The sequence below is a fragment of the Erithacus rubecula genome (genome assembly GCF_903797595.1).
Source record: "Erithacus rubecula genome assembly, chromosome: 15".
NCBI classification, from domain to species: domain Eukaryota; kingdom Metazoa; phylum Chordata; class Aves; order Passeriformes; family Muscicapidae; genus Erithacus; species Erithacus rubecula.
This window is the reverse complement of record NC_136667.1, coordinates 18962893-18986390: the sequence shown is the minus strand read 5'-3', so window position 1 is coordinate 18986390 and position 23498 is coordinate 18962893. Positions and strand designations below refer to the sequence as shown.

Here is a 23498-nt window from a genome sequence, read left to right as displayed (position 1 = left end):
CTGCGCTGGCCCTGTCCACGCGGGCGGTGCATACGCAGGTGAACCGCAGCGGTGCCTGTGCTCTCCCACGCGCATGCATGTACTTGTGTGAGGGGAGCATCCTTTTGTGCACGCCCACGCTCGCGCCGCGCCCGCCTGTGCACGTGTGAGCGAGTGCACACGCGTGTGCATGGCGGCGGTGCGCGTGCCCGCGCCCGGGCTGTGCGTGCCGGGTGCGTGTGGGACCGCACACCCGTCTGTGCGGGGTGGAGATGCGTGAGCGCACCCCCGCCGGGTGTACCCGCCGTGCCTGCGCGGGCGTGCAGCGCGCACGGCCGTGCACGTGCTCTCCCGCGCCCGCGCGGGTGCCGCACGCGGGTGCGCGCGACGGCGCGCGGGTGCCCGCGGTGCCCGCATGCTCGGGGCCGTGCGTGGGCCGCCCGCGCCGCGCAGCAGCGCCCGCCGCGCCGAGCCGAGCCGAGCCGAGCCGAGCCGAGCCGAGCCGAGCCGAGCCGAGCCGAGCCGAGCCGAGCCGAGCAGGCCGGGGCTTGCGGCAGGGGCAGGACCGCGGCCGCCTGCGGAGGCACGTCCCGGCGGGGCTGGTGGGGCTGCGGACGGCGGGCCGGGGCCGGAGGAAGAGCGACCTTGCAGCAGCGGTGGCGGCGGCTCGGGCCGCGCAAGGTGTGTGCGGGGCGGGGGGCGCTCCGCCTCCTCCTCTCGGGCGTGCTGCGGGATGCTCGGCGGGGATCCGGCACCCGGCAGCCCTGGGGCTGGAGGAGGCAGTGAATACCCGGGGGGGGGGGGGGATCAGCAGCGTTGCCCTCACTCCCCCTGTCCCCTCATTGCTGCGCCGAGAGACGGCACCGCAGCTGCCGGCAGCCGGGGAAAGGGGGAGGGCGCGGCGGAGCCGCTCCGCGGTAGGTGCGCGGGGCCCGGCACGGTGCCGTGGGGCGCCCCCGCCACCCCCGGCTCGGGCACGGCAGCCCTGCTGCCGTCGAGGCTCGCTCATCGAGGTAGGTGCCTCCCCAGTCCCTCCGCAGCCCCCGGGGCCGGCAGAGATGCCGTGGGGAGATGGCTTCCCCCGCATGCGGGAGCTCCGCGCTCCCCGCTCCATCCCAGCCCACCAGCCGTCACCTGCTCGGAGCTGGCAACTCTTGGGCGCGGGAGGGTCACCCATCCTTTCCAGCTGCCGGAGCCAGACGGATGGCGGTGTCCAGCTGCTGCTTTTCACGGAGATCCCTGCGCTGTCCCCGGCCACGCAGGGCAGCTCAGCACCTCGGGGGCGGGCAACACGGGAAAATAGCGCGGGTTGGGGGAAGGGGTCCCACCTCTCTATGCACTAATATACCAATGCCCGTGCATGGGGCAGCCACATGCCAGGGACAACGTTGGGATGCCCGGCAGGCTTAGGAATAGTTGGGACACTGAAAAAAGGAAGGAGAACTTTGCCTGCAAGGCTGCCACCCTGAGGGTCGTTCCTGGGCAAGGAAGTGCCATCTCCCTTGATTTCCAGGACTGCAGCTCGCAGCTGGCGTAGCCCTACAGGATGAGGGGCCATGCATGCCTCTTCAGGGCTCTTCCTCCATTCCTATGTGTCCTTGTCCTTTCAGGACTGTCATAGGAGGCTGCAGGGCTCTGAGCCAAGCCAGGTTGGAAGATGGCTGAGAAACTGGTGCCTGGGGACCTGTTCTCGAGGAAGACCCGGGAATCAGTGTCGTCCCTGGACTCGGACAAGCTGGCACCCATCTCAGCCGAGGTGGGTGGTGAGGAGTCATCCGACAGCGAGGGCGAGCAGGAGGACAGTTCTCACAAGCTCATCCGGAAGGTTTCCACCTCGGGGCAGATGAGAAGCAAGGTCAGAGGTGGGGGATGATGTGGATGAGGGGCTGGCTGGGTATGGGGTCACTGCTGGGAACAGGGCAGGGGAGCTTACCTTCTCCAGGGTGTCAGTCAGTACCAAGTTCTTGCTACTAGCAGATGTGACCCAGCCAGAGCTGGGAAGGTTCTGGTGCCCTGTGCCCTGTGGGAGAGTACGTAGAAACATGCAAACCCCACAGTGGTAGTGTCAGCATTAGTCCCATGGGGCTGTGAAGCATGGATTTTATCCTATTGTTCAGGAACAGGATCTCTCCCATATTCAAACAGCCACATTGCTGCATTTGTATCCCCTGGGTTCCCATTATTGTCCCTGGAAGAAGAGGACTCTTGTTGGGAGACTCTGCCCCATGGGAAAGACTCTGGGGCTGAGATTTAGGGTCATGACAGTTCTGTAGGCTCCTGGAATCCCACAGGCTGTTGCAGGCACTGCGTGTGCAGGGCTTGGTGGGTGGCAAAATGGAACCTGCATCTTTCCTTGTGCTCCGGATTAATTTGGCTGTGCCAGTTCCCCTGCAGGGCCCATTCCCACAGATCCAGTCCCCAGTCGTGGTTTTTGGACAGATGGACCTTTGAGGTCAGACATAACATTCACATTTCTCAGCCACTGGTACGAGAGCAGCTGGTGTGTGTGTGTGTGTGTGTGTGTGTGTCTGTGAGTGTGTGTATCACAAAATAGCTCAGAAAAAGCTATTTTGATAGTACCTACAAAATATGGGGTGTGGTGCCTTTAGCCAAACAGGAGTGCATGGTCAAAGGTGTCCCATGGTCCATGGTGGCACTGCAGGGCTGTCAGAAAGCTGTCCACACTGACTGGGAGACCTTGGTCTCTGGCGATGGAAGCAGGCAGCTTCTCCCACTCCAAGCTCTTGTACAGTCCCTGGGACAGGAGTAGTGAGGTTCATTTTGGAATCTGCTGAATCCTTCTGATTGCTGCCCCCCAATCCCAGTGCTTCTGCACTCTGAATGCCCGTGCCCCCACCCCCTTCCTCAAGCCTCCACATTAGTGACATCCCCCCACTCCACACCTCCAGGCTGGAGCTGTGGGCTCGCTGCCCTGGGGTGCTTTGTGCAGCATTGGCGTGGAGGCAGCAAGGTCATTGTGCTCACTGACAGAAACAGCTGCCAGATGCAGGTGTCCCCGCTGGACTGAAAGGCTCCAGGATGGATGGGGTCTTGCTGATACCCGCCCCCCACCAATGCAGCTGCCTCTACCAGGTTTTAGATGTGCAAGGACAGAGTGGGGATGTGATGCTGCTGCCCAGCACTAGTCCACTTAGGGCTGGGCATGGAAAGAAGGTGAAGGGGAGAGAGTGGGCACTAGTTCTGGGGTGCACCAACACATTTGAGTTGCTGGGGGTAGTGAGTCACATGCTGCCCATGTGGCTGGGGCGTTCATTTCCCAGCACTGCCTCAGCACAGGCTCTCCCGGCTGCTGAGTGGAGGCAGAGAGTGATCCAGCAGTGCTGTTTGGTTCAGTGAGCAACAGCTCCTGGGGTGATGACACCACAGCTGGGAGGTGGGGGCGTCAAGGGGAGCACAGAGGGGTGCATGTCAGGGATCCAGGGTTGCACATGGCATGGGCACAATAGCTTGTCTGCTGTTTGGAAAGGGAGATCATGTTCCCAAATTCCTGGTATTGAGATCCATCACAGCTGCTTGGTGGCGCTGAAGGACCCACCAGAGTCCTCCCATGGGGCCTGGGGAGGTCACTGGGGGTTTTGGTAGCCTGGGGAATGAGGGTTCCTTGTCCTTGCTGCAGACATCGAGCATCCTGCAGGCTCAGGGCACCCCAGGAATGGGGCAAGCTGTACCTGTGCATACTGGGGTGTTGGGCAGTTGTAGGGAGCCTGGTGAGGCAGTGCTGTAGAGCCAGGCTGTGGGGAAGGCTGCCCACTGAGTGCTGAATCCTGGCCAAAAGATGAAGAAAGCAAGGCAGAGCTGGCTGGGGCCAGGCCTGGAAACATTTCTTCTGCAGCAGGAGGGTGAACCGTGACTCCTGGGCAGTGCATCATCCAGACTTGATATGGGTAGGACACTGGAGCATCTCTCATACAGAGAGAGCCTGGGAGACCTGGGACTATTCAGCCTGGAGGAGAGACTGTAACTAAGGGGTGCCCAGTTTTTGAAAGGGAGGGTGCAGCAAAGAGGGAACCAGGCTCTTCTCAGTGGTGTCCGCCAATGGGCAGAGATGAAAAAAAATAGGAAATTACACCTCAACACAAGAAAACACTGCCTGAGACCAGGGAGGCTGGGCTTGTTCTCATTAATCAGGGCTTGCCAACTGGTGACTGGGGTGTGAAGATAGCCCCACTGCCACTAGCTGGATGTTTGTGAGGTTTCTCAAGCACTCTGCCCTCTTCCCATTCACTTATTCTGTTATGTGAATTTCGCTCTTGCCCATCAACTCTTGCTCAACCCTGCTGGGCAGAGTGGGAGGGCTGTGCCCACCAGCATCGGGGCACAGGGGGAGCTAGCACAGGTCGGGTTGATGTGGGATGTCTGCCAGCAGAATGCTTGGGGACTAATGTGGCTGTAGGAAAGCATGACCTCATTTCTAAAAAAGCAGCTGCTGGATGATGTACTGTAGGGGGATTGCCTTTCTTCTGGGGGCTTCTTCCTAATTCCTCTCCTCCTTTTAATTGTCTGTCCCTTTTCAATGGCCTCATGAGCATGATGTGATGGCTTGTCGAACTAGTGTTGCAATCTCCTTTCAAGGATCCACCCAGCACAGGAAAGAGGTGTTGCGGTTGGTCCTGGCAGAAAGCTCCATCCTCTGGGAGCAGCTGAGGCTGTGGGGCCATAGCACCCGTCAGGCACCGAGCCCCCTGCCTGCCGGGTCCCGGAAGAGCTCTGCTGTGCCACAAAGACTGATAAGGTTTCCAACGGACTCCAGCCCATGGGGTGCCTAGCAGCTGGTGGAAGTCCTGCAGCTGGGCTGTTTGAGGTCTGCCAGCTTTCCTCTGTTGTCTTGCTGCCTGCTGGCTCAGCAGGGGGATGAGCTCTGATACTGGACCCTGACTTGTGCTCAGTGGGCTGCTGCACTTGGAGCAGGAGAGTGACTGCCTGGAATGATGCTGGTGCAATGCAGGTTCGTGTGTTGACAGGTTCTCCTCTTTCCCTTCTCCTCCTACGGGTGAGGCATCTTGTGGTCACAGGGACAAGTGTATCCTTTCAGGAGTGGTGTAGGGTGGTCAGCTGTGTGGGCAGACTGTGGTGCTCACCAGCTATATGTGACAGCATTCCTGAGTAACAACCTTCCTGGCTCTTCTCCAGGCACTCCTTCACTGTCCAAGCTGATCCCAGCAGGAAAACCCTCCTGCCCCAGCTGTGGTCAGACCTGGCTGCACGATGGGCTCTTCCCAGGAATGGTGGTGGCAGAGTGGGGCGACAGAACAAAGCAGCATTCTGGGGCTCTGCTTTAGGGCTGAAGGCAGGGCTGGCATTTTGGGTTGTAGCCTGACCTGTAAGAATCCCTGGAGGGTGTTGAGCTCCCCTGGGCTGTGGTTCAAGCACCCTGCTTGTGGTGAGCACACAGCCAGCTTGTGGCATGATGGCCTCTGGCCACTAGCCCGGTCCTGGCAGGGCCCAGATCCGCCCAGGATCCGCCCACATTTTTACCTGTGAACCCTTTGAGGTTCTGCTGCCACTGCCACTTCAGCTGCATCTGAGGTGGAGGTGGTCATGTGTCTGCAGATGCTGTGTGGTTTCATTCTTGCCTTTGCCTTGCTGCCCTGTGCCTCCGGGATCTCCCAGTGCTGGTGCTGAGTCCCTAGGCTGGAGAGAGCAGGGAGGGACCTTGGGATGGGGCAGTGGAGTGCTGGGACAGAGCCCTACAGGAGAGCTCTGCCTGATTGCTGGGTGGGTTGTTGTGGCTCTGGGTGTGCTGCCTTGGTTGCTGAGATGGGGCCAGCACTGGCTTTGCTGAGGCTCCCTGCAGTGCCTGGGGCTCTTCAGACAGAAATTCTGCAGTTGGGGTGAGTGGAAGGGCTTGGGTTTGTTTTGGGTGACACACTGTGCTTACAGCTGTGCAGTGACCAGTGCAGGCCAATGGCCAGTGTCCCCAAAAGTCTCCAGGAAGAAGAGGCAGTCCTTGTGCTGCAGGTGCTCAGCTCCAGCTCTTTTGAGCTCTAGGGTACCTAATAGCCACTTACTGTATTATTGTGGTGACACTGGTGCCCTGGAGCCAGCACAGCGAGGGTGATGCCATGTCATGGCCTGTCTGCCCTTGCCATCCCCACCCCTTTCCTGTTTGCAAAGAGGAAACCCTGGGCTCACCCAGCAATGCTGCTGCAGTGTGTGGCTGGGCCTGCTGCTGCCCTTGGCCATCAGGTGCCTCTCAGATGTCTCCTCCTGTTGTTCATTCCAGAAGCAGGGGTCCAAAACCATGGAGCCACTTGGGAGCTGCTCCCTGCTCCAACAGCTGGAGCAAGTGCTCCTGGCTGAGACCCATGGTCAAAAACTGAGGTAGATGGGTGGCGTACCACAGTGAGACCCCAGAACAGCCCTCCAGCACACCAGACTTGTGGTCCTGCCCAGGCAGCGTGGGACATCTTATTTTGGAAAGAGGATCTGCCTTTTTTTCCCCAGGAGGGGCTGTCTGGCCCCATGCTGGCACCAATGGAACCTGTACCACATGGCATCACACACCAGGGATGATGGAGCCTGGGTGGGCAGCTGCTGATGCAAGGAGCTGTGCAGCAAAATGCTGCCCATGGCAGCACAGAGGGCTTGGCTTTGGTGCCTGAAGAACCCCCAAGGGTGGGTGTGGGGTGAGGTGTCCCCTGAGCTTCTCTGCGCCAATTTTCCCACCCCATGTTGGGATTAGTCTGCACTGATGGAAAACTGAGGCACTCTCCCCCCAGCCATGGTATGGGAAGTGTTGTAAAACTCTGATGGGTGTTGTGATGAAGGTGGGGGACTCTGCCTTTCAGGGCAGCTGCATCCTGTCCTCTGGAATGGCCAGGACTCTGACATCTTGGGGCTGGGTGATGGCTTTTTGCTGCTGTCAGGAGCTGTTGCCAGGGGTGTTTTGGCTCTGACCCTCCTTTGCAGGAGTGAGTACTACCCTCCCAGGGAGCCAGTTCTTGCTGTATCCTGCCACCCACATGGCCCTGGAGCCAGGCAGAGTGCCCATGCCCTGCTGGCTGTGACAGCCCTGAGGCACCATCATGGACCCACCTCTCCTTCCTTCTCCTTGTCATCCTTTTCTTCTGCTGCCCCCACTGTCACAGCTCCTCACACCACTCCTCGCTGTCACACACTGCCTGTCTTCTGCAGCAGCAGCAGTGATTGCAGCAAACATGGCACCTGTGCCTGAGGAGAGCAGCCAGGTGTGGAGGATGTGGTGTTTGGGGCTGAATCCCACCTGGCTATGGCTTGTCCCCTTCTGGTGTGGGACAGGGACCCTAGGGTGCATGGTTTGTGTGTGGATCTGGGGGTCACAGGACCCCACTGGAAAGAGCCCTGTGTGCCCTCCTAGCTGCAGGCCAGGCCAGGGACACGGTGTGTCCCAGGGTGCTGGCACTGGGGACAGCTGGGCTGTCTGTGCCAGCATTCGTAGGCATCACGGTGATTGACCACAGCCAAACTCTGACCAGTCCTGGGGAGTGATTAAGGCTTAAAATGTCCCTCTTCAAACTGGGAGTGAGCAGGGAACAGAATGGTGGGTGCCCCAGGGAGCTCTGGGAGCATTAGGCATTTGGGTACTTGAGCACCCCAGGCGCAGTTTTAGCTTCTTTGTGACTTTGAGGGCTCCTGCTGTTCCTGGTGCTTTGGCCATCTGGTTCAGACCCATGGGCCAGTAGATTAAGGCTGAACCCTGGGGCTGGTGTATTTGCAGGCTGGCGGGTGCCAGGGTGCCACCTCTTGGAGCACATGGGTTGGCACAGGAGTGCAGTGCCCCAGGGCCATGGTTCCCTCACTGTACCCTCGTGCCCAGTGCTAATTTGCTGTTAAATGTGGCTTGTCATCATGTGCCTCGATTGGATACAACCGCTGTGGCAGCTAATTGCAGAGCAGCAGCTGAAGGGAGCTGCCGGTGGTGTTTAAAGAAATACAATCAAAGATGAGGCAGTGCCAGAGCATCTTTGCCACCCCACTCAGGCTCCTAGCCATGTTGCAAACACTAATTAATTGAGTCTTGTAAACATCACTGCGAGAAGGGTAAATATTGGCAGGTGCTGTGTTTCAGGGAGGGCAGAGGAGGAGAAGGCAGGTTGCAGTGATGCACTGTGCTGCAGGGCATGCTCTGCCTGCTGTGGGCCACCCCCAGGTTGTCCCCTCCAGGGGCTGTGGGGCAAGGCAGAGCTGGCTGCACCTGCTCTCCAAACAGTGCCCAGGCAATGGTGTTTCCAAGATGCAGTCCTGGTGTATCTGGGGCACCAGTGTCCCCTCAGAGGAAGCTCTTCTGCTCAGCAGCAGCTGGATGAACACCTCCAGGCACTGCCCTGGGGATGGAGTGCAAGCATCAGCAGTGGAGGCTCTGCACTGCTGGACACCTGCATTTTCCAGCACTGCCATACCCAGCAGCATCCTTCTAGATCACAGGGAGTGCACAGTGCCCAGGTGATGGTGGGCAGGGAACATAACTTGCCCTGCTACATGCTGCAGAGAGTGAGTCCCAGAATGTCCAATCTGTGCCCCTGGGGACAGGTGTCACAGGGGAAAATGGTGGCTTTGGTGATCCCGAGGGGCTGTGGGAGCTCAGGACTCTGTGGTCTCTGCAGAAGAGTGTGAAGGAGGGACTTTTGCTGAAGCAGACGAGCTCCTTCCAGAGGTGGAAGAGACGATACTTCAAGCTGAGAGGCAGGACACTTTATTATGCTAAGGATGCCAAGGTAGGCTGGGGGCACTTCCAGCGTGCTCAGTCAGGGGGGACCTGAGCCTGCCAGCCCAGGAGGGGACAGAGATCCCTGCCTGGTGGACTGGGCTCTGGTTCCTCCCTTGCAGTCCCTGATCTTTGATGAGGTGGACCTGTCCGATGCCAGTGTGGCTGAGACCAGCACCAAGAACATCAACAACAGTTTCACGGTGAGGAAGGTGTGGGGCTACCAACCACACCCTGTGGAGACCTTGGCACCTTGTGGGGAGGCACTGCAGACCTCCCTCATGTCCCCAGAGCCATGGGACTCTCCATAGCACGGGCTCCTGCTGCTGGAGGTGGCACTGATTGGCAGAGATTGCTGGGTCCTGGCAGGGTCCTGTGCTGGGTCCTGTGCTGGGTCCTGTGCTGGTCCTGTGCTGGGTCCTGGCTGGGTCCTGGCTGGCCTGGCAGTGGCCTTGGCACAGGACAGGGGTGGTGGCTGTTGCAGGTGATCACGCCGTTCCGGAAGCTCATCCTGTGTGCTGAGAACCGCAAGGAGATGGAGGACTGGATCACTGCCCTGAAATCTGTCCAGAAGTGGGAGATCCATGAGGTGATGTGGGCAGGGTGTTGCATGGGTCTGGATTTCCATGTGGAACGTGTTTCCCTCTGTGTGCCTTTGCCTGCCAGACAAGAGCTGTTGCCCTTGGCACAGCCCTGCAAGGAAGACAGGAGTTGGGCTGGGGGGACTCAGGGGACAGCAGGGAGGGGGGGAATCCTAGGCACTGATGGGGCAGGGCTGTGCCTCCAGGCCACACAGTTCAACATGGAGCACTTCTCGGGTATGCACAACTGGTACGCCTGCTCGCACGCCCGCCCCACTTTCTGCAACGTGTGCCGCGAGGCTCTTCCCGGGGTCACCTCCCACGGCCTCTCCTGTGAAGGTCAGTGCTGGGTCCTGCTGGGGTGGGCAGGGGCTGGGCTCGGGGCAGGGCAGCCTTTCTGCTGGGCCAGAGCAGGAGCGATGCCCACTGCCCAGATGCAGAGGGGTTTGGGAGCAGGGCTGTGCATGCCATGGGATCCTTCCCTGCTCCTCACTGTTCCCCCCGTGCAGTCTGCAAGTTCAAGGCACACAAGCGCTGTGCTGTCAGAGCCACAAACAACTGCAAGTGGACGACTCTGGCCTCCATCGGCATTGAAATCATCGAGGATGAGGATGGGGTAAGCAGGCACTCTGTATCAGGATCCCTTCCTGCTGTCCAAGTGGGGCCACCCAGACATTTTCTGGGGACGTGTCTGCCCTGCCTCACATGCTGATGGATTCAAGTGGCCAGGCAGGCAGTGATGAGAGGACACGGAGGGGTCCCAGACCTGCCTTGCCCTACTGCATTGCACCACCTTGGGTACTTGGGGAAGGAGGTGGCTTGTGACTTTTCCCTCAAGTGTGCAGGATGTCGTTCGTGGCTGCCCTTCTCTGCAGGTGGCCATGCCCCACCAGTGGCTGGAGGGGAACCTGCCCGTCAGCGCGCGCTGCGCTGTATGCGACCGGACCTGTGGCAGCGTGCGGCGGCTGCAGGACTGGCGCTGCCTCTGGTGCAAGGCCATAGTAAGGGAGCACCCATCCCCGTCCCCACCCTGTCCCAGCACAGGCAGTACTGCCCCTCCTGTGTGCACCTCTGGGAAAGCTATTGCTGAGGTCTCTGGTGCTGCGTCTCCCAGCTTTGCTTACACAGGCATCCCTGTGTTCCCAGGTTCACAGTGCCTGCAAGGAGCTCCTTGGCAAGAGGTGCCCCCTGGGCCAGTACAAAGTGTCCATCATCCCACCAACCGCCTTGAACAGCATCGATTCTGATGGTCAGTCCTGGAGGGCGTAGGGCTGGTGGTGGCACGGGCTGTTTGGGATAGGGCTCTGAGCTCTCTGAGCTCTCTGAGGCTTTGACTGTGCCTGTTTTGTGGGGCAGCAGGAACACCAGCTTCAGTAGGCTCCAGTCTGTGCCCTCCCTTGGCTGAAGGCTGCTTGTTGCCTTGCACTCTGCTTCAGGGCCTGGTGGTGTTCTATGGGCTTTGGGGAGGCACTTCTTGCCCACATGTGGGTTTAGTTGCTCCTGCCAGGCCACCTCTTGCAGTGGCTCAGGGCATGGTGGCTCTGTGCTGGGATCAGCCCATAACCCCTGAGGTGGGTTGTCCTCTGTTGCACCTCCATGGTTCAGCATCTCTCAAGACAGTATAAAGCCCTTGCTTGGGTTGTTTCTCCGTGTCTGAAGCTCAGCTGTTTTTCGGTCGTGCACAGCACAGCTTTGCCCTGGCACGGGACACTGCAGGAAGCCATGTGGTGTGTGGGGGGACCCCCCCGGCTGCCTCCTTTTCCCGAGGGGCCCAGCTGGCCTCCGCTGAGCAAAATCTGTTCTTCTCCTCCGGATATTTCTTTCTTCATTCTTTAATGCTTTTCACCACTCAGCTCAGCTGGTGGCTCATTTGCCTCGTTACTCATCGGGATGCTGTCAGGGTAACCATCACGCGGCTGCTGCTGGGCTCCAGAGACTCAGCTGCTGCTGGCTGATCCCTGGCAGCATCTCTGCTCTGTCCCTCTCCAGCAGCCCAGCCACTCGTGGCTGTAGCTGTAGCCCACTCGGCTGGGACCAGCTCAGCAAGGCCTGAGTCCCCCTGGTCCTGCCGTGCTGTCTTGCTGCAGCATATGGGCAGTGCTGGCAGCGAGCTTTTCCGCTGTAGCCCACGTTCTGACTCAGCAGCTCCCGGTGCTCTGAGCTGCCGGTCTGCTCTGCTGGCTGGGCTGGCAGCGGAGCTGGAGCCGTGGCTAGGCAAGGAGGGATGGGGACAGTGCCCCCGTGCTCCTGCTGCGTGGGGGTGCTGGCGCTCCTGGTTGCAGCCCACGGACTCTGAGGGCAGTGCTGTGGGCTGGTGCCGTGTCAGTGATGGCTGGTGCGGTCCCTGCTGCAGCACTGCTGCTCTGCCAAGGGAAGGAGCCTGCAGACAGCAGCCGGGGCACTGGGATGGCCAAGATGTGCCTGAGGCGGGTGTGGGCTCTGGGCCAGTGTCAATCCTGCTCTGCCTTGGGCGCATTTCTTTCCCCATCTAATTTCTTTAAAAGCACAGTGCTTTCTCTTCCCTCTGCCCCTCACCATCTCCTGGACATCCCCATCCCTGCCCCTCCTGCCCCAGCACCCCACAGCTTGGGCCTGGCACAGATGGAGTGTCCACATTCTGCTCTCCTGCAGTGTGTGTGGGCAGTGAGAGCCAGGGCTTGTGTGTTTGGGCTTACTGCAGGTTTCTGGAAAGCCACCTGCCCCTCAACCTGCTCCAGCCCTCTCCTGGCCTTTGTCAACTCCAAGAGCGGGGACAACCAGGGTGTCAAGTTTCTGCGCAAGTTCAAGCAGTTCCTCAACCCAGCCCAAGTCTTTGACCTCATGAATGGGGGCCCACACTTGGGGTAAGCGCCAGCCTGAGCACCCCGGCAGTGCCTTGGTGGAATCCTGGTGGGCACCTGGCACAGCACCCAGTCCCTCTCTCCTTGCCACCGCCCAGGCTGCGCCTCTTCCAGAAGTTCTCCACCTTCAGAATCCTGGTGTGCGGTGGGGATGGCAGCGTGGGCTGGGTGCTTTCTGAGATTGATGCTCTTGGCCTCCACAAGCAGGTGAGTGGGAGTGCCTGGCATTGCTAGTGCAGGCTGGCACCATCCCCAGCACATTCTCTGTGCCCCAAGTGCTGGCAAGCAATGGGCACAGCAGGGTTGGTGGTGTCACAGGTGCCCTTGGGGCCTGCTTTGAGCCCCCCCCACTCCGTGTCTCTCCTGCAGTGTCAGCTGGGTGTCCTGCCACTGGGGACAGGTAATGACCTGGCACGGGTCCTAGGCTGGGGCAGCCTGTGTGACGATGACACTCAGCTGCTGCAGATCCTGGAGAAGCTGGAAAGGGCCACCACCAAGATGCTGGACCGGTGAGCAGGGCACAGCCTCTCTGTCCCCCCTACCTTGACATCTCTTGGGCAGCCTGTCCCAGTTCCTTCCCCGTCTCTGTGCTGGGGCCAGGAGATGGCAAGCAATGGTCTCTGCTTGACAGGTGGAGTGTGCTGACCTATGAGGCCCCCAAGCAATCCCCTGCTGCCCTGAAGGAGGAGGATAACGGGGACTCCAACATCCAGGTGGGAACTGTTGGCATTTCAGGCCTTGAGGCTGGAGGGCAGGTTCTTGTTCAGCCCAATTCAGGGACAGACAGGGGGGGGATGGCATGGGAAGAGGTTGTGCTGGAGGTCCTGGGGATTTGGGCTACAAGGGGGCTAGCAGTCAGCTGCATGCAGAGAAATGAGCCTGGCAGGTCTCAGCCTGGCATATGCAGTTGGGAGCAGGGAGAAGGTGAGGTAGAGCTGGCCTGCCACCAGCCAGCTGCTTTGGACTCTTCTGTGTGCTCCAGACCCCTTGCTTCAGTTTCCCTCCTGATGTGACTGAGCTTCCCTCTGCCTAGCAGCATGGGCATGTGGTGGGGAGTGGGCTGAATAAGGGCTAATCATCCCCAGTTCAAGGCTGGCAAAGCTCCATCCCTGAATGGGGCACGTGGCAGGGTGGCAGGGCTCCAGCTGTCTCCACCTGTGCCCCCCAGGTCCAGATCTACCATTACGCTGACTCTGTTGCCTTCCACCTGGCCAAGATCCTGGAGTCAGACAAGCACTCAGTGGTGATCTCCTCTGCAAAGTAAGGAAGGGGCTGTTGATGGGGGTGCCAGAGCCTCTCTGCTGGGCTGGGACATGTCCCCAGGACCACTACACACCCTCTGGCCAGGCAGTCCCAGCTGGCCACCAGCAGCTGCCAGATGTGCTGGTGCCTGGCAGATAATCCCGGTACTGCCCCTCTGCAGCAATGGGTGTTGTCCAGCAGCCCCTCTGGTGTCTGTGCTCCTCTTGACTTCCAGCCCCTTCCCTTGGCAGGTTCCTCTGTGGCACTGTCAATGACTTTGTGGCTGAAGTTGGGCGGGCTTACAAGAGGGCAACGGAGAACAAGCAGGAGGCTGAGCTGATGGCACGGAAGGTGTGCTGCCAGGGACGGGCTGCTCCATGGGCTGTGCCCTTGTTGTGCATGTATTGGGGTGTCCCGGTGCTTGGGGCCATCCAGGCACTCCCAGTGCCCAGGGAAGCACCCAGCAGTGGTGGGGGCAGCAGCTTGTGCCAGGTGCTGAGCGGGATGGGTGTCCCACAGTGCGCCATGCTGAATGAAAAGCTGGACTCGCTGGTGCGGGAGCTGAGCGAGGAGGCTCAGGCCATCATAGTCCCTGAAGAAATGGCACAAGCTGATGTCAAGGACCAGGAGAAAGCTGGCAGCTTCATCCCCAGCCCCATGCCTCGCATTTTCAAATCCAAGGAGCAACTCATGCTGCGGGCAAACAGCCTGAAGAAAGCCCTGCGGCAAATCATTGAGCAGACTGAGAAAGGTGAGGGAGTGGTGGGAGCTGGCAGCTTCCCTGATGCTGCAGCAGCCTTTATTCTCCCCTGGGATCCTTGGGATGGCAGCAGTGGCCCCACCCTGTGCCCTTCCTGGCTGGCATGAGGAGGGGCCACAGGACTGCAGAGACTCCCTGTAATGCCCCTCTCTGGATCCAGCTGTGGATGAACAGAACAGGCAGACCCAAGCGTACCAGGGCAGTGTGGGCCCCAGCAAGGACAGCTCGGAGGAGCTCAGCAAGGAGGAGGAGAAGCTCAGTAAGATGCCAGCAGGGCACATAGCATTTTGTGGGAGAATGGCATAGATGTGGGATGGGCTTCAGGTGAGAACCCGTGTGGCAGCTCCCTCCCTCCACCCTGGCCAGGCTCCCGGCGGGACACGGTGACCTCTGCATCTTCCTCCATCATCCTGGACCGGCCAGACACCTTTGGCAGCTTGCAGTTCCCTGAGGACCCCAGCACGCTGTGAGTCAGGTGTTCTGCCTGCCCTGGGCACCCTGGTCCACTCTTGCTGCCCATACCAGAGCAGGAGCAGAGCTGGTACTGTGCTGCCTCTTGGAGGAGGCTGCAGCAGCCTCTGCCCGCAGTGCAGCAGCCCTGGTGCCAGGCCCTCCCTAGCCAGGCAGGGCCCATGCTGGGGGAGCCTGCCTGTGCAGTCTGGGACCTCTGGCTGATGCCTAGAGCTTGGTGCTCCCGCCTGCAGGCAGGTCCTGGCTGTGTCATGGGTGTCCTGCCGTGGTGACTGACGGAGATGTGGCCACCTCTGCTAGTTTTGGTCAGGCTTCCCAGTACCACTCTGCTCCAGTGGGTGTTCCACCGCCTCCTCCAGCACCAACCCAGTCACCCATGTGCAGCTGCTGCTCAACCTGCTTTCCCTGTTTGCTGCTTTCAGCCACTTCTCAGAGAAATGCGTCATGAATAACTACTTTGGCATCGGCCTGGATGCAAAGATCTCCCTGGAGTTCAACAACAAACGTGATGAGCACCCCAAGAAATGCAGGTTAGCTGGAGCCCCCAGATTTCCCCCAGAAAAATCATGTACCCCTAGCTCCCCAGTGCCTGCACCAGGAGGGACCATTGAGGTGCTGGAAGCGGTAGGGGTTGACTGGGTGCTACTGTGCTGGGGATTCTTCCTGCAGCAGATTTTGTACCTGCACCCATTGTAGGGATGAGCTTGGTGGCAGGCTGCAAACACCCCAGGAAGGGTGAAGACATGAGGCTTGGTGGGATTTACTAGCTCTATGCCTTGGAGAGAGGCACAGTGCCATGCTGTTATAGAAGGATCAAAATCTGGGTGCAGCCTGCTGCACCTTGGCTTTCCTGGCAGGTAGCAGGAATTGAGGAAACTGAGGTGGGGCCAGCAGTCCAGGGCTGTCCAGCACAGTGCCCCAGGAAGGGTGTGGAACCTGTGCCAGGCAGTGGGGAGCCCACTGCCCCTCATCTGTCCCACTTTGCCCCACAGCAGCCGCACCAAGAACATGATGTGGTACGGCGTGCTGGGCACCAAGGAGCTCCTGCAGCGCACCTACAAGAACCTGGAGCAGCGGGTGCAGCTGGAGGTACAGGGCTGGGAGAGCAGGGGCGGGAAGGGAGGGGCAGCATTGCAGTGGCCCCAGGCTCAGCCCTCTCTTGCAGTGTGATGGGGTGCCCATCTCGCTGCCCAGCCTGCAGGGCATTGCTGTCCTCAACATCCCCAGCTATGCCGGTGGCATCAACTTCTGGGGAGGCACCAAGGAGGACAACGTGAGTGCCAGGGTCATGAGATGATGTCCTTTCACCAGTCCTAAGAAACCCTAGCCCTGGGGTGCCTCTGCCTTGGGCACGCACAGGGGAAAAGCTGGATCCTAAGATGAGCCCATTTTGGAAGTCTCATGTGTGGTGGTCCTCTACAGAACTTTGGGGCTCCATCCTTCGATGACAAGAAGCTGGAGGTGGTGGCAGTGTTTGGCAGCATTCAGATGGCTGTGTCACGGGTCATCAACCTGCAGCACCACCGCATTGCACAGGTACTGGCAAGGCACCCTGCAGGTGGTGCCAGAAAGCTTTTGGGGCAGCAGTGCAGCCCCAGGCAGCTCTGCTCAGCTCAGCTCTGCGCCCAGCTCAACCCCTGTCCACCCCTCAGTGCCGCGTGGTGAAGATCACCATCCGGGGGGACGAGGGCGTCCCTGTGCAGGTGGATGGAGAGGCCTGGATCCAGCCCCCTGGCATCATCAAAATCCAGCACAAGAACAGAGCCCAGATGCTGACGAGGGACCGGGTGAGTGTGGGGTGCTCAGCAAGGGCATGCTGGGCCATGGGGAGGTGTGACCAGCACACAGGGCCTTGTCTGTCCCCCGCAGGCATTTGAAAGCACCCTCAAGTCTTGGGAGGACAAGCAGAAAGGGGAGAGCTACCGAGCAGGTGCCCGGCCCCGGCTCAGCTCACAGCAGTCCATGGAGTACCTGACTGAGGAGGAGAGCAGCCTCCTGCAGCAGGTGTCGCGGGTCGCCGAGACCCTCATTGCCAGGTGAGGCTGGGGAAGGGAAGCAGGGTGGGCACAGGGAAGGGGAGCTGTGCTGGGGCGTGCAAAGGTGCCTACCCCTCCCAGGGGAGCCTGGGCAGCTCCAGCCCCTTTCACCCACAGGATCCACGAGGCAGCCAAGGCTCACAAAGCCGTGGAGCAGGAGCTGGCGCATGCAGTCAATGCCAGCTCCCTGGCACTGAGTGAAGCCCTCTCCCACAAAGCTGCTGGCACCTCAGAGGTGAGTGGGGGCTGGGAGTGTAAGGCAGCCTTTACGCAGAGCCCACGGGGCCCTGCCACTCAAGGGGTTACCCCCTCTGTGCCCCAGTTTCTCAGCAGGAACGTGGCTGTGGAGGTGGTGCTGAGCATCAAGGAGCTGTGGGCTGAGACCAGGGTGTTCCTGGAAGGGAAGGCGGTGAGTGAGAGGCTGGAGAGCAGCCACAGCCCCCCAAAACTGGTAGCTTTGGGGCTGGCAGAGGGTTGGGTACAGTCCCTGTCCCCACAGCTGGACTCGCCGCAGGAGGAGGAGGCTCTGCACGGCCCCCTGAGTGTGCTGGGCCAGGAGCTGCAGCGGCTGCTGGACATCCACTGGCTGGGCCCCATTGCCCACTCTGCTGAGGAGGTGGGTGCACAGGCCTGGGCTCTGGCACAGCCCACGGGCTGGCCTCAGGGAGCTGGAGTGTCCCACCAAGCCCCATTTCTTGCAGGAAGGAGCCAGCAGTGCCAACAAGGGCAGCTTTAAGCTTCGCCTCAACATCCCCAAGCCCAGGAAGGAGAAGGACAAGCTGCAGAAGCAGAAGACCAACAGTGCACTCCCAGGTAAAGAGAGAGGTGGTGCAGTCCATCCTAGAAAGGACACTCCTGTGCTGACCTGTCCCTCAGTCTCCTGTCCTGGCATGCTGGGGCAGAATGCTCAGGAAGGGGGAGCAGGGCATCGTCTAGCTGCTGGGGGGTGCCACCTTTGTCACCAAGAGCCCCTTACAGCTTTTTCTGACATCAGACAAGCAGAGCACCCCAGCCCAATAACTCCTCAGCTAGGGGGAGATCTCATGTGCTCCATAAGTGAGCCAAGGAGAGGAGAGACCCCTGCAGCCTAAGCAGGCTGTGGCCTCTGGCCCTGCTGGAGCCAGGGGTGGGAGGGGGTGTGCTGGCTGCTGACCACAGACTGCCATCAGTGCTGCATCCCTGCTGCATCCCACTGCCTCCAGGCCCCAGCAGTCCACCACTGTGTTTTCCTCCCTGCTAGCAGACAAGTGGAGCTCAGAGGAGGTGGCAGCTTGGCTGGAAGCACTCGGTTTAGGGGAATACAGAGACATTTTTGTCCGGCATGACATCCAAGGCTCAGAGTTGATTCTGCTGGAGAGGAGAGACCTTAAGGTACAGCCCCCTTGTACCTCCTGAGGGACCCCCAGCCCTGGGGAGCGTGGTGCCCTCCATCTCTCCTCTCCCTATCCCTCCAGGTGGCAGGTTGGCCCTACATCTGGGTCTGCAGAGTTGAGCTTGTACACAGGGGCAGGGGAGGGGGGTGGCCTTGGTCCTGCAGCTTGCAAGGCTGCACACACCTGCCCAAAGCAGTATCAACAGCACCCCACCCTCACTTGCATTCAGGCACAGAGATGTGCTTTCAAGAGGACAGAGGGAGAGCATAGGGAGCTGGGCTGTGCCTCATCCTCCACCTTGTGGCTTGGCCACTAGTGAGAGCCAAGAGCTGCTCCCTGCAAATGCATCATCTCCTCTTTCTCTTTCCTGCAGGACTTGGGCATCACCAAAGTGGGCCATATGAAGAGGATCCTTCAGGCCATTAAGGAGCTCAGCAACCTGCCCTAGGCTGACAGCAGGGCAGCAGCCCAGCCCAGGTGCTGGGTGGGTGCTGCCCCCAGGGAACAGAGGTTGTGTGGGGGAATGGGTCCCTGCCCCTGCCCCAAATGTATGGAGCCCCCCCTGCTTGCCTCGCTTTAACTGTCTGTCCCCAGTGTCCCTGGAGCCACTGCTTCTCCCCCAGCCTATGGGACTGGAGAGGCTGAAGCAGAGGTCTAACCTGATGGGTGATGTGGTCTGACCACAGGTCCAGCCCCATCAGGGTCACTGTAGGAGCTGGGGCCAACCTCTGTGTGCTCAAGCTGGAGCCAAAGCAGTTTCCCCTTCCCCACATGGGTATTTATGCTGTGTAAATATTTGGAGAGAAGAATCTCATTGCTGCTGCTTGCCTAGTGTCATTACTAAGGGGAAGGTGAGGGGTGGGGAGAATTGGGAAATACCTTTCCAGCCTTCACCCCTGAGCTTCCTGCTCTGCATCCGTCAGCTTGCTCTCACCCTCTGTCTCATCACAACAAGCAGAAGTACAGCACTGGGCTCAGTCTCCAGTGCCAGAATGTACAACAAAGATATTTTATTAACAGTTGCACATGACTTTTTTTCATTTCCCCCCCCACCTTTTCTTCAGTTAAAATTACTATTACTTATGTACATGGTACCACCCTGCTTGAGGGTACCCCATTATTTACAGGCTTATTCACAGAGTAGGGCTAGGAACTAGTGAGTGTCTCCTCGAGCTTGAGCATGTCCATGGGGGTGACTTTGGCAACCTCAAAGAAGACCCTGGAAGGAACATGTTGTCTTAGAGCTCAGCCACAGCCCTCCCAGCCACCCAGCAGTGCTCCCAACTCCCTGCGGAGCCCCAGGGTGCACACTGGTGGTGTGACCCTGAGCCCCAGGATTCACCTGTGTGAGTACTTGCTGCGCACAGCGTTCAGCTTGTCACAGGGCTGGTATGTGAGCAGGAAATTCAGCCTCTTCACCAGGGGGTGCAGCTCCTGGGCACTGTACCCACTGTAGTACTCCAGTGTGGGGGTCTGCAAGGGGACAGCAGGGCTAAGCTGAGTCCTCTCAGTGACAGGACAGCCACCATCTCCCCTGTCCAGCACCAAATCGGACCATAACCCTCATGCATTGCCTCCCAGGGAGGCTCAGCAGGGACAGGTACTCTGAATCAGGCAGGTACTCACCCAGCCCCCAAGGTTCTTCATGGTGAGTGCCAGCAGCAGGCAGCTGGCAGCCAGCTTGGAGGGGCTCTCACGGGCATAGTCATACTCCTGCAGGGTCATTTCGCAGAGGAACCGGGCCAGCGTCAGCGTCTCCATGCTGGCACGGGCACACTGCAGCAGTGGGCAGGGAAAGGCTCAGCCTTTTGAGCAATGCTGCTCCCCTCCCCAGCCTTTTTGGGATCCAGAGTGCTGCTCTGGGGCACAGGACAGGGATCCCACACTCCCAGCCATCACGGGCCACTATCCTCACACCCCTCAACCTTCTAGAGGGGACCTGGACGGAGTTTCCTTGCTGCCAGCTGGGAGCCTGAAGCCCCGTTGATGCAATATACTGTTCCCTGGAGCCAGCAGAAGGGGTGCCTGGGGCCCCCAGCCCACCCTCCGAACGCACTCACCTTGGCAAAGCGCCGCAGGAAGCGGTAGGGGATGGGGATGTTGATGTCGAACTTGAGGGTGCTGAGGATGCTCATCTCCATAGCAATCAGCTCCTCCCGCTTGTAGGCATCATCACAGATATAGAGGAAGTCATCCACACATGGTGGACATCGCTCCTGTAGGGGCACAGCTGCTCAGCACCCAGTGGGGTTCATCCTGGCCTCAGCCATCCCACTGGCCCTCTAAGTGTTCATGTGCTGCTGGGCTCAGCAAGGACTGTTAACACCCTGCAGGACTTCTGTGATGTCCATACTCCTCTAGAATGTGAGGTCAATGCCTGTATTAGGCAGACTAAGGTATCCTGATGGTGCGTGCAGAGCAGAGAGCAGCTGGCTCTGCAGTGACACCAGACACAGGTTTCAGCCCATCACAACTGCCTTCACAGCCCTTGGGATGGGAAGGAGGAACACTACAGACATGCTACCCTGGCAGCTCTCAGGGCAGTGGCCTGGCCTTCTCCAAAACCCCACAGAGACTATAGATGCACAGCCTCTCTGCCCCTGCACCTCAGGATAGCACACAAAGAATCACCTCAAATTTGGAGGCAATGAGGATGGCAGTGGAGCCGATGAGCTGCAGCTTCTCCCTCGCACTCACCACCTCCACCAGGTAGTGGTCCACCAGCTTCACAGCCAGGTACAACGTCTCATGGTTCAGCTCGAAGTTCTCCTGCAAGAATGAGAGCAGGGGTCAAGATGGAGTGTCAGACAGAAGTCTGTCCTGCCCAGCCCTCTCATAGAGGCCGGGGTGCCCGTGGGTCAGGGATGCAGCCTGATCCCTGGCCCACACAGGGAAGGATCAGCTCTGCCCTGGCAGTGCTCGCAGGAGCCTCTTGCCAGCACACTGAGGTGTGCCAGAGCTGTGACCTCTCACCTGCACCTCCACCATCCAGTCCACAAGGATGGCACGCATGTCCCCACTGATGTCTGTCTGCTTCTCCATGTAGTCAGGAAGCAAGAATTTTTCCTGCCAAAGAGCCAGCTGTCAGGGACAGGGCAGACATGCCCACCCTCAAACAAGCCCCTTCTGACTCTGCCAGGTGGTCAGGGCCCCTGGGCAGTCAGTGGCCCTGCCTGCAGCCTCTCCTGCCCTGGACAGGACTGTCACCCCCGGACAGGCATCGCCCACCTCTCTTTCCCGCATGTATTCAAAGATCTCCTTGGCATACTCTGCGTTGGCGTAGGGGTCACCCAGCTGCTCTTTGTCAATGTCCTCCACTGCTGGCACCTGCTGGCATGGGAGAGGCAGCAGTGAGGGGAGGCCCTGTGGATGCCAGTCCCCCCATCAGGGCAAGGCTGCTGTCCCCCCCTTTTTCTACCTGCCCTCATCACCCTGCAGCCCCTGCCCCACCCTTTCCCGGGGTAGGATTCTTGAAGGAAGGTGGTGATACACTTTGGTCCCCTCGCCAACTTTCCATCACCCTGGGTGAAGTCTCTCCAAGGCCTGGAGCACTGCCTGGTGCCCCAGTACCATCAGTGGCAGCCACAGAGCAGTGCTGCAGCCCAGGGTCCCTACCCTCTCCTCAGGGGACTCCTGCACAGACACCGGCTTCTCTGGCACAGGACTCACTCTGGGCTCTGCAGGAGCTGTCGGGGGAGTTTTCTTGGTTGGCCTGGGAAGAACAAGAGCATAAATCATCGCTGGGAGAAGACTTAATTTCTTGGCTGAAAGGGGCAAACCACCCCTAAAATATCCCCACAGACTCTTAGAACCACTTAGGTTGGAAAAGATGTTTAAAGATATTGAGGACAACAGGTCCCCCAGCACTGCCATGCCCACCACTAAACCGTGTCCCCAATAGCCACATCCATATGACTTTTATATGACTATTAGGACTTTTTTTATGGAAGTTGACTCTACAACTGTCCTGAGCAGCCAGGGCCAGAGAGTGGGAGGAAATTTTTCCTAATCCCTTCCTGTGCCACATCCTGATGCCATTTATGATAGATACACTGGTTCCTTCCCACATCTGGTTCAGTCTCCATCTCCCAAGGGAAGCCTCTACTACTTGTCCCCATGGGACAAGTTTGCAGCAAATCCCTGTGCCCAGCTACTCACTTTTTTAGGCTGATCTCGTTGTTCTTGGCCACCCCCAATGCATTATGTGCCTTCTGTGCCTTGGGTGGAGCAGCTTTCACAGCCTCCTTCTTCCCTGCCACCACCTGGTTCTTGCGAGCCTGTTTGGATGAGAACAAAGGCATACAGGGGCTGCACAGTGGAAAGCAACATACAGCTTTGCAGGGAGACCTCTTCCTGATGGACAAGGGGCAAGCCCCCCCACCACAGGGGGCTCACAGGCGTCACCAGAGCCTCCACCCTCACAGAAGCACTCACATTGGTGATGTCTCCAAATGCTGATCTCTTCTTGGGCCCACCCTGGGGGGATGACGAAGACCTCTTGGCGTGACAGCTCTCCTCCTGCAGCAGAGGCTGTTAGAAGATGGTGGTCCTGCCCCACAGGAACCCCCCCACAACCCTCTCCTAGGTCAGTGCTCACCTTCTCAGGGTCGACATTCTCTGTAGCAGGGCCCACCTTGCCTGCTCGGGGCTGCTTGGTGGTGAGCATCTTGGCGGTGCGTGGCAGCAGCATCCTCTCCCTTGGTCTCTGTGAGCAAGCTGGGGGCAAAGCACGGTGTGATGGGGGCTGCTGCCCGCCTGCCTCCGGAGACACCCTGCCAGCCTTTGTCCCTCCTGGGGGTTAGCACAGCAGGTGTGCTCCCTTCCCTGAGCGTGGCAGGCGGGTGGTGCCCCAAGACAAACCCAGGCAAGGGGCAAATCTGGCTAGGACTGCTCCCAGGGAGGAAGGGACATGGACCTTAAAGATCGCCACCAAAAGCACTCTGCTGGACGAGGTGGGAGGGGGATAAGCAAATCCCAGATTCCTGCATCCCAGAGAAGGATGCAACGGCTTGCACATCCTCGGAGAGTCAGAAGCCTTGGAGATCTCTCCGTCACCTACAACCCCCAGGGTCCCCTGGAGGAGTCGGGAGTCCCAAAGTTCCCCTCTCCCCTGCATGCACCGCAGTTCCCAGGGGAGCCGGGGGATCTTGGAAGCCCTTCTTCCCCTGCACCCTGCAGGGTCCCCACGCCTGCCACCAGCTAGGGGTCCCAGCGCTGCCCGGTCCCCCGCAGCCCTCGGAGACCCCACGCACCCATCGCCGGGGCGCTCCCCCGCGCCCGGTTCTCCCTACCCACGCACAGCTTTCCCCGCTCACCCGTTCCCGGTTGTCCCCACCCATGCCCAGCTCCCCGTGCCCCGCTCACCCATGCCCGGCGCTCAGCCGTACCGCCGGCCCCGGCGCTTTTGAAAGTAGCAGTTCGGTAGCGGCCGGCCGGCACTGGCCGAGCCTCGCCCAATCAGCGTGCGGGGCGGGGCCATGCGGCGGCCAATCGGCGGGCGCGAAGCGATGCA

At 59.6% G+C, this 23498-nt stretch overlaps 2 protein-coding genes across 8 annotated transcripts; one reads left to right on the top strand and one right to left on the bottom strand.

Moving 5' to 3' along the window:
• Positions 1 to 472: 472 nt before the first annotated feature.
• On the top strand, positions 473 to 19008 carry LOC306808489 (diacylglycerol kinase delta-like). 7 transcript variants are annotated; one of them, XM_079319123.1, is made up of 30 exons: positions 476 to 660; positions 1590 to 1834; positions 8583 to 8693; positions 8806 to 8886; positions 9168 to 9272; positions 9471 to 9603; positions 9774 to 9880; positions 10140 to 10265; positions 10411 to 10513; positions 11945 to 12107; positions 12203 to 12311; positions 12474 to 12613; positions 12736 to 12817; positions 13273 to 13364; positions 13598 to 13697; positions 13866 to 14097; positions 14267 to 14365; positions 14473 to 14572; positions 15000 to 15107; positions 15570 to 15666; positions 15743 to 15850; positions 16000 to 16113; positions 16230 to 16364; positions 16447 to 16613; positions 16731 to 16848; positions 16936 to 17022; positions 17113 to 17229; positions 17315 to 17426; positions 17854 to 17984; positions 18360 to 19008. In XM_079319123.1, the coding sequence occupies exons 2-30, from the start codon at positions 1637 to 1639 to the stop codon at positions 18432 to 18434; spliced, it is 3450 nt and encodes a 1149-aa protein (XP_079175249.1). In that variant the 5' UTR covers positions 476 to 660; positions 1590 to 1636; the 3' UTR covers positions 18435 to 19008. The 7 variants fall into 7 exon arrangements, with proteins under 7 accessions (XP_079175248.1, XP_079175247.1, XP_079175246.1 ...); XM_079319124.1 differs by lacking the exon at positions 476 to 660 and adding an exon at positions 876 to 992; XM_079319122.1 differs by having other exon boundaries at positions 473 to 660; positions 15573 to 15666; positions 16936 to 17229.
• CCNB3 (cyclin B3) lies at positions 18982 to 23453 on the bottom strand. Its single transcript, XM_079319140.1, has 12 exons — positions 23351 to 23453; positions 22584 to 22702; positions 22421 to 22504; positions 22145 to 22263; positions 21602 to 21698; positions 21215 to 21313; positions 20960 to 21052; positions 20618 to 20755; positions 20047 to 20202; positions 19613 to 19762; positions 19329 to 19459; positions 18982 to 19205 (listed from the first exon to the last, which is right to left on the bottom strand). Exons 1-12 carry the CDS (start codon positions 23352 to 23354, stop codon positions 19133 to 19135), a joined length of 1263 nt encoding a protein of 420 aa, XP_079175266.1. The 5' UTR covers positions 23355 to 23453; the 3' UTR covers positions 18982 to 19132.
• Between the last annotated feature and the right edge of the window lie 45 nt (positions 23454 to 23498).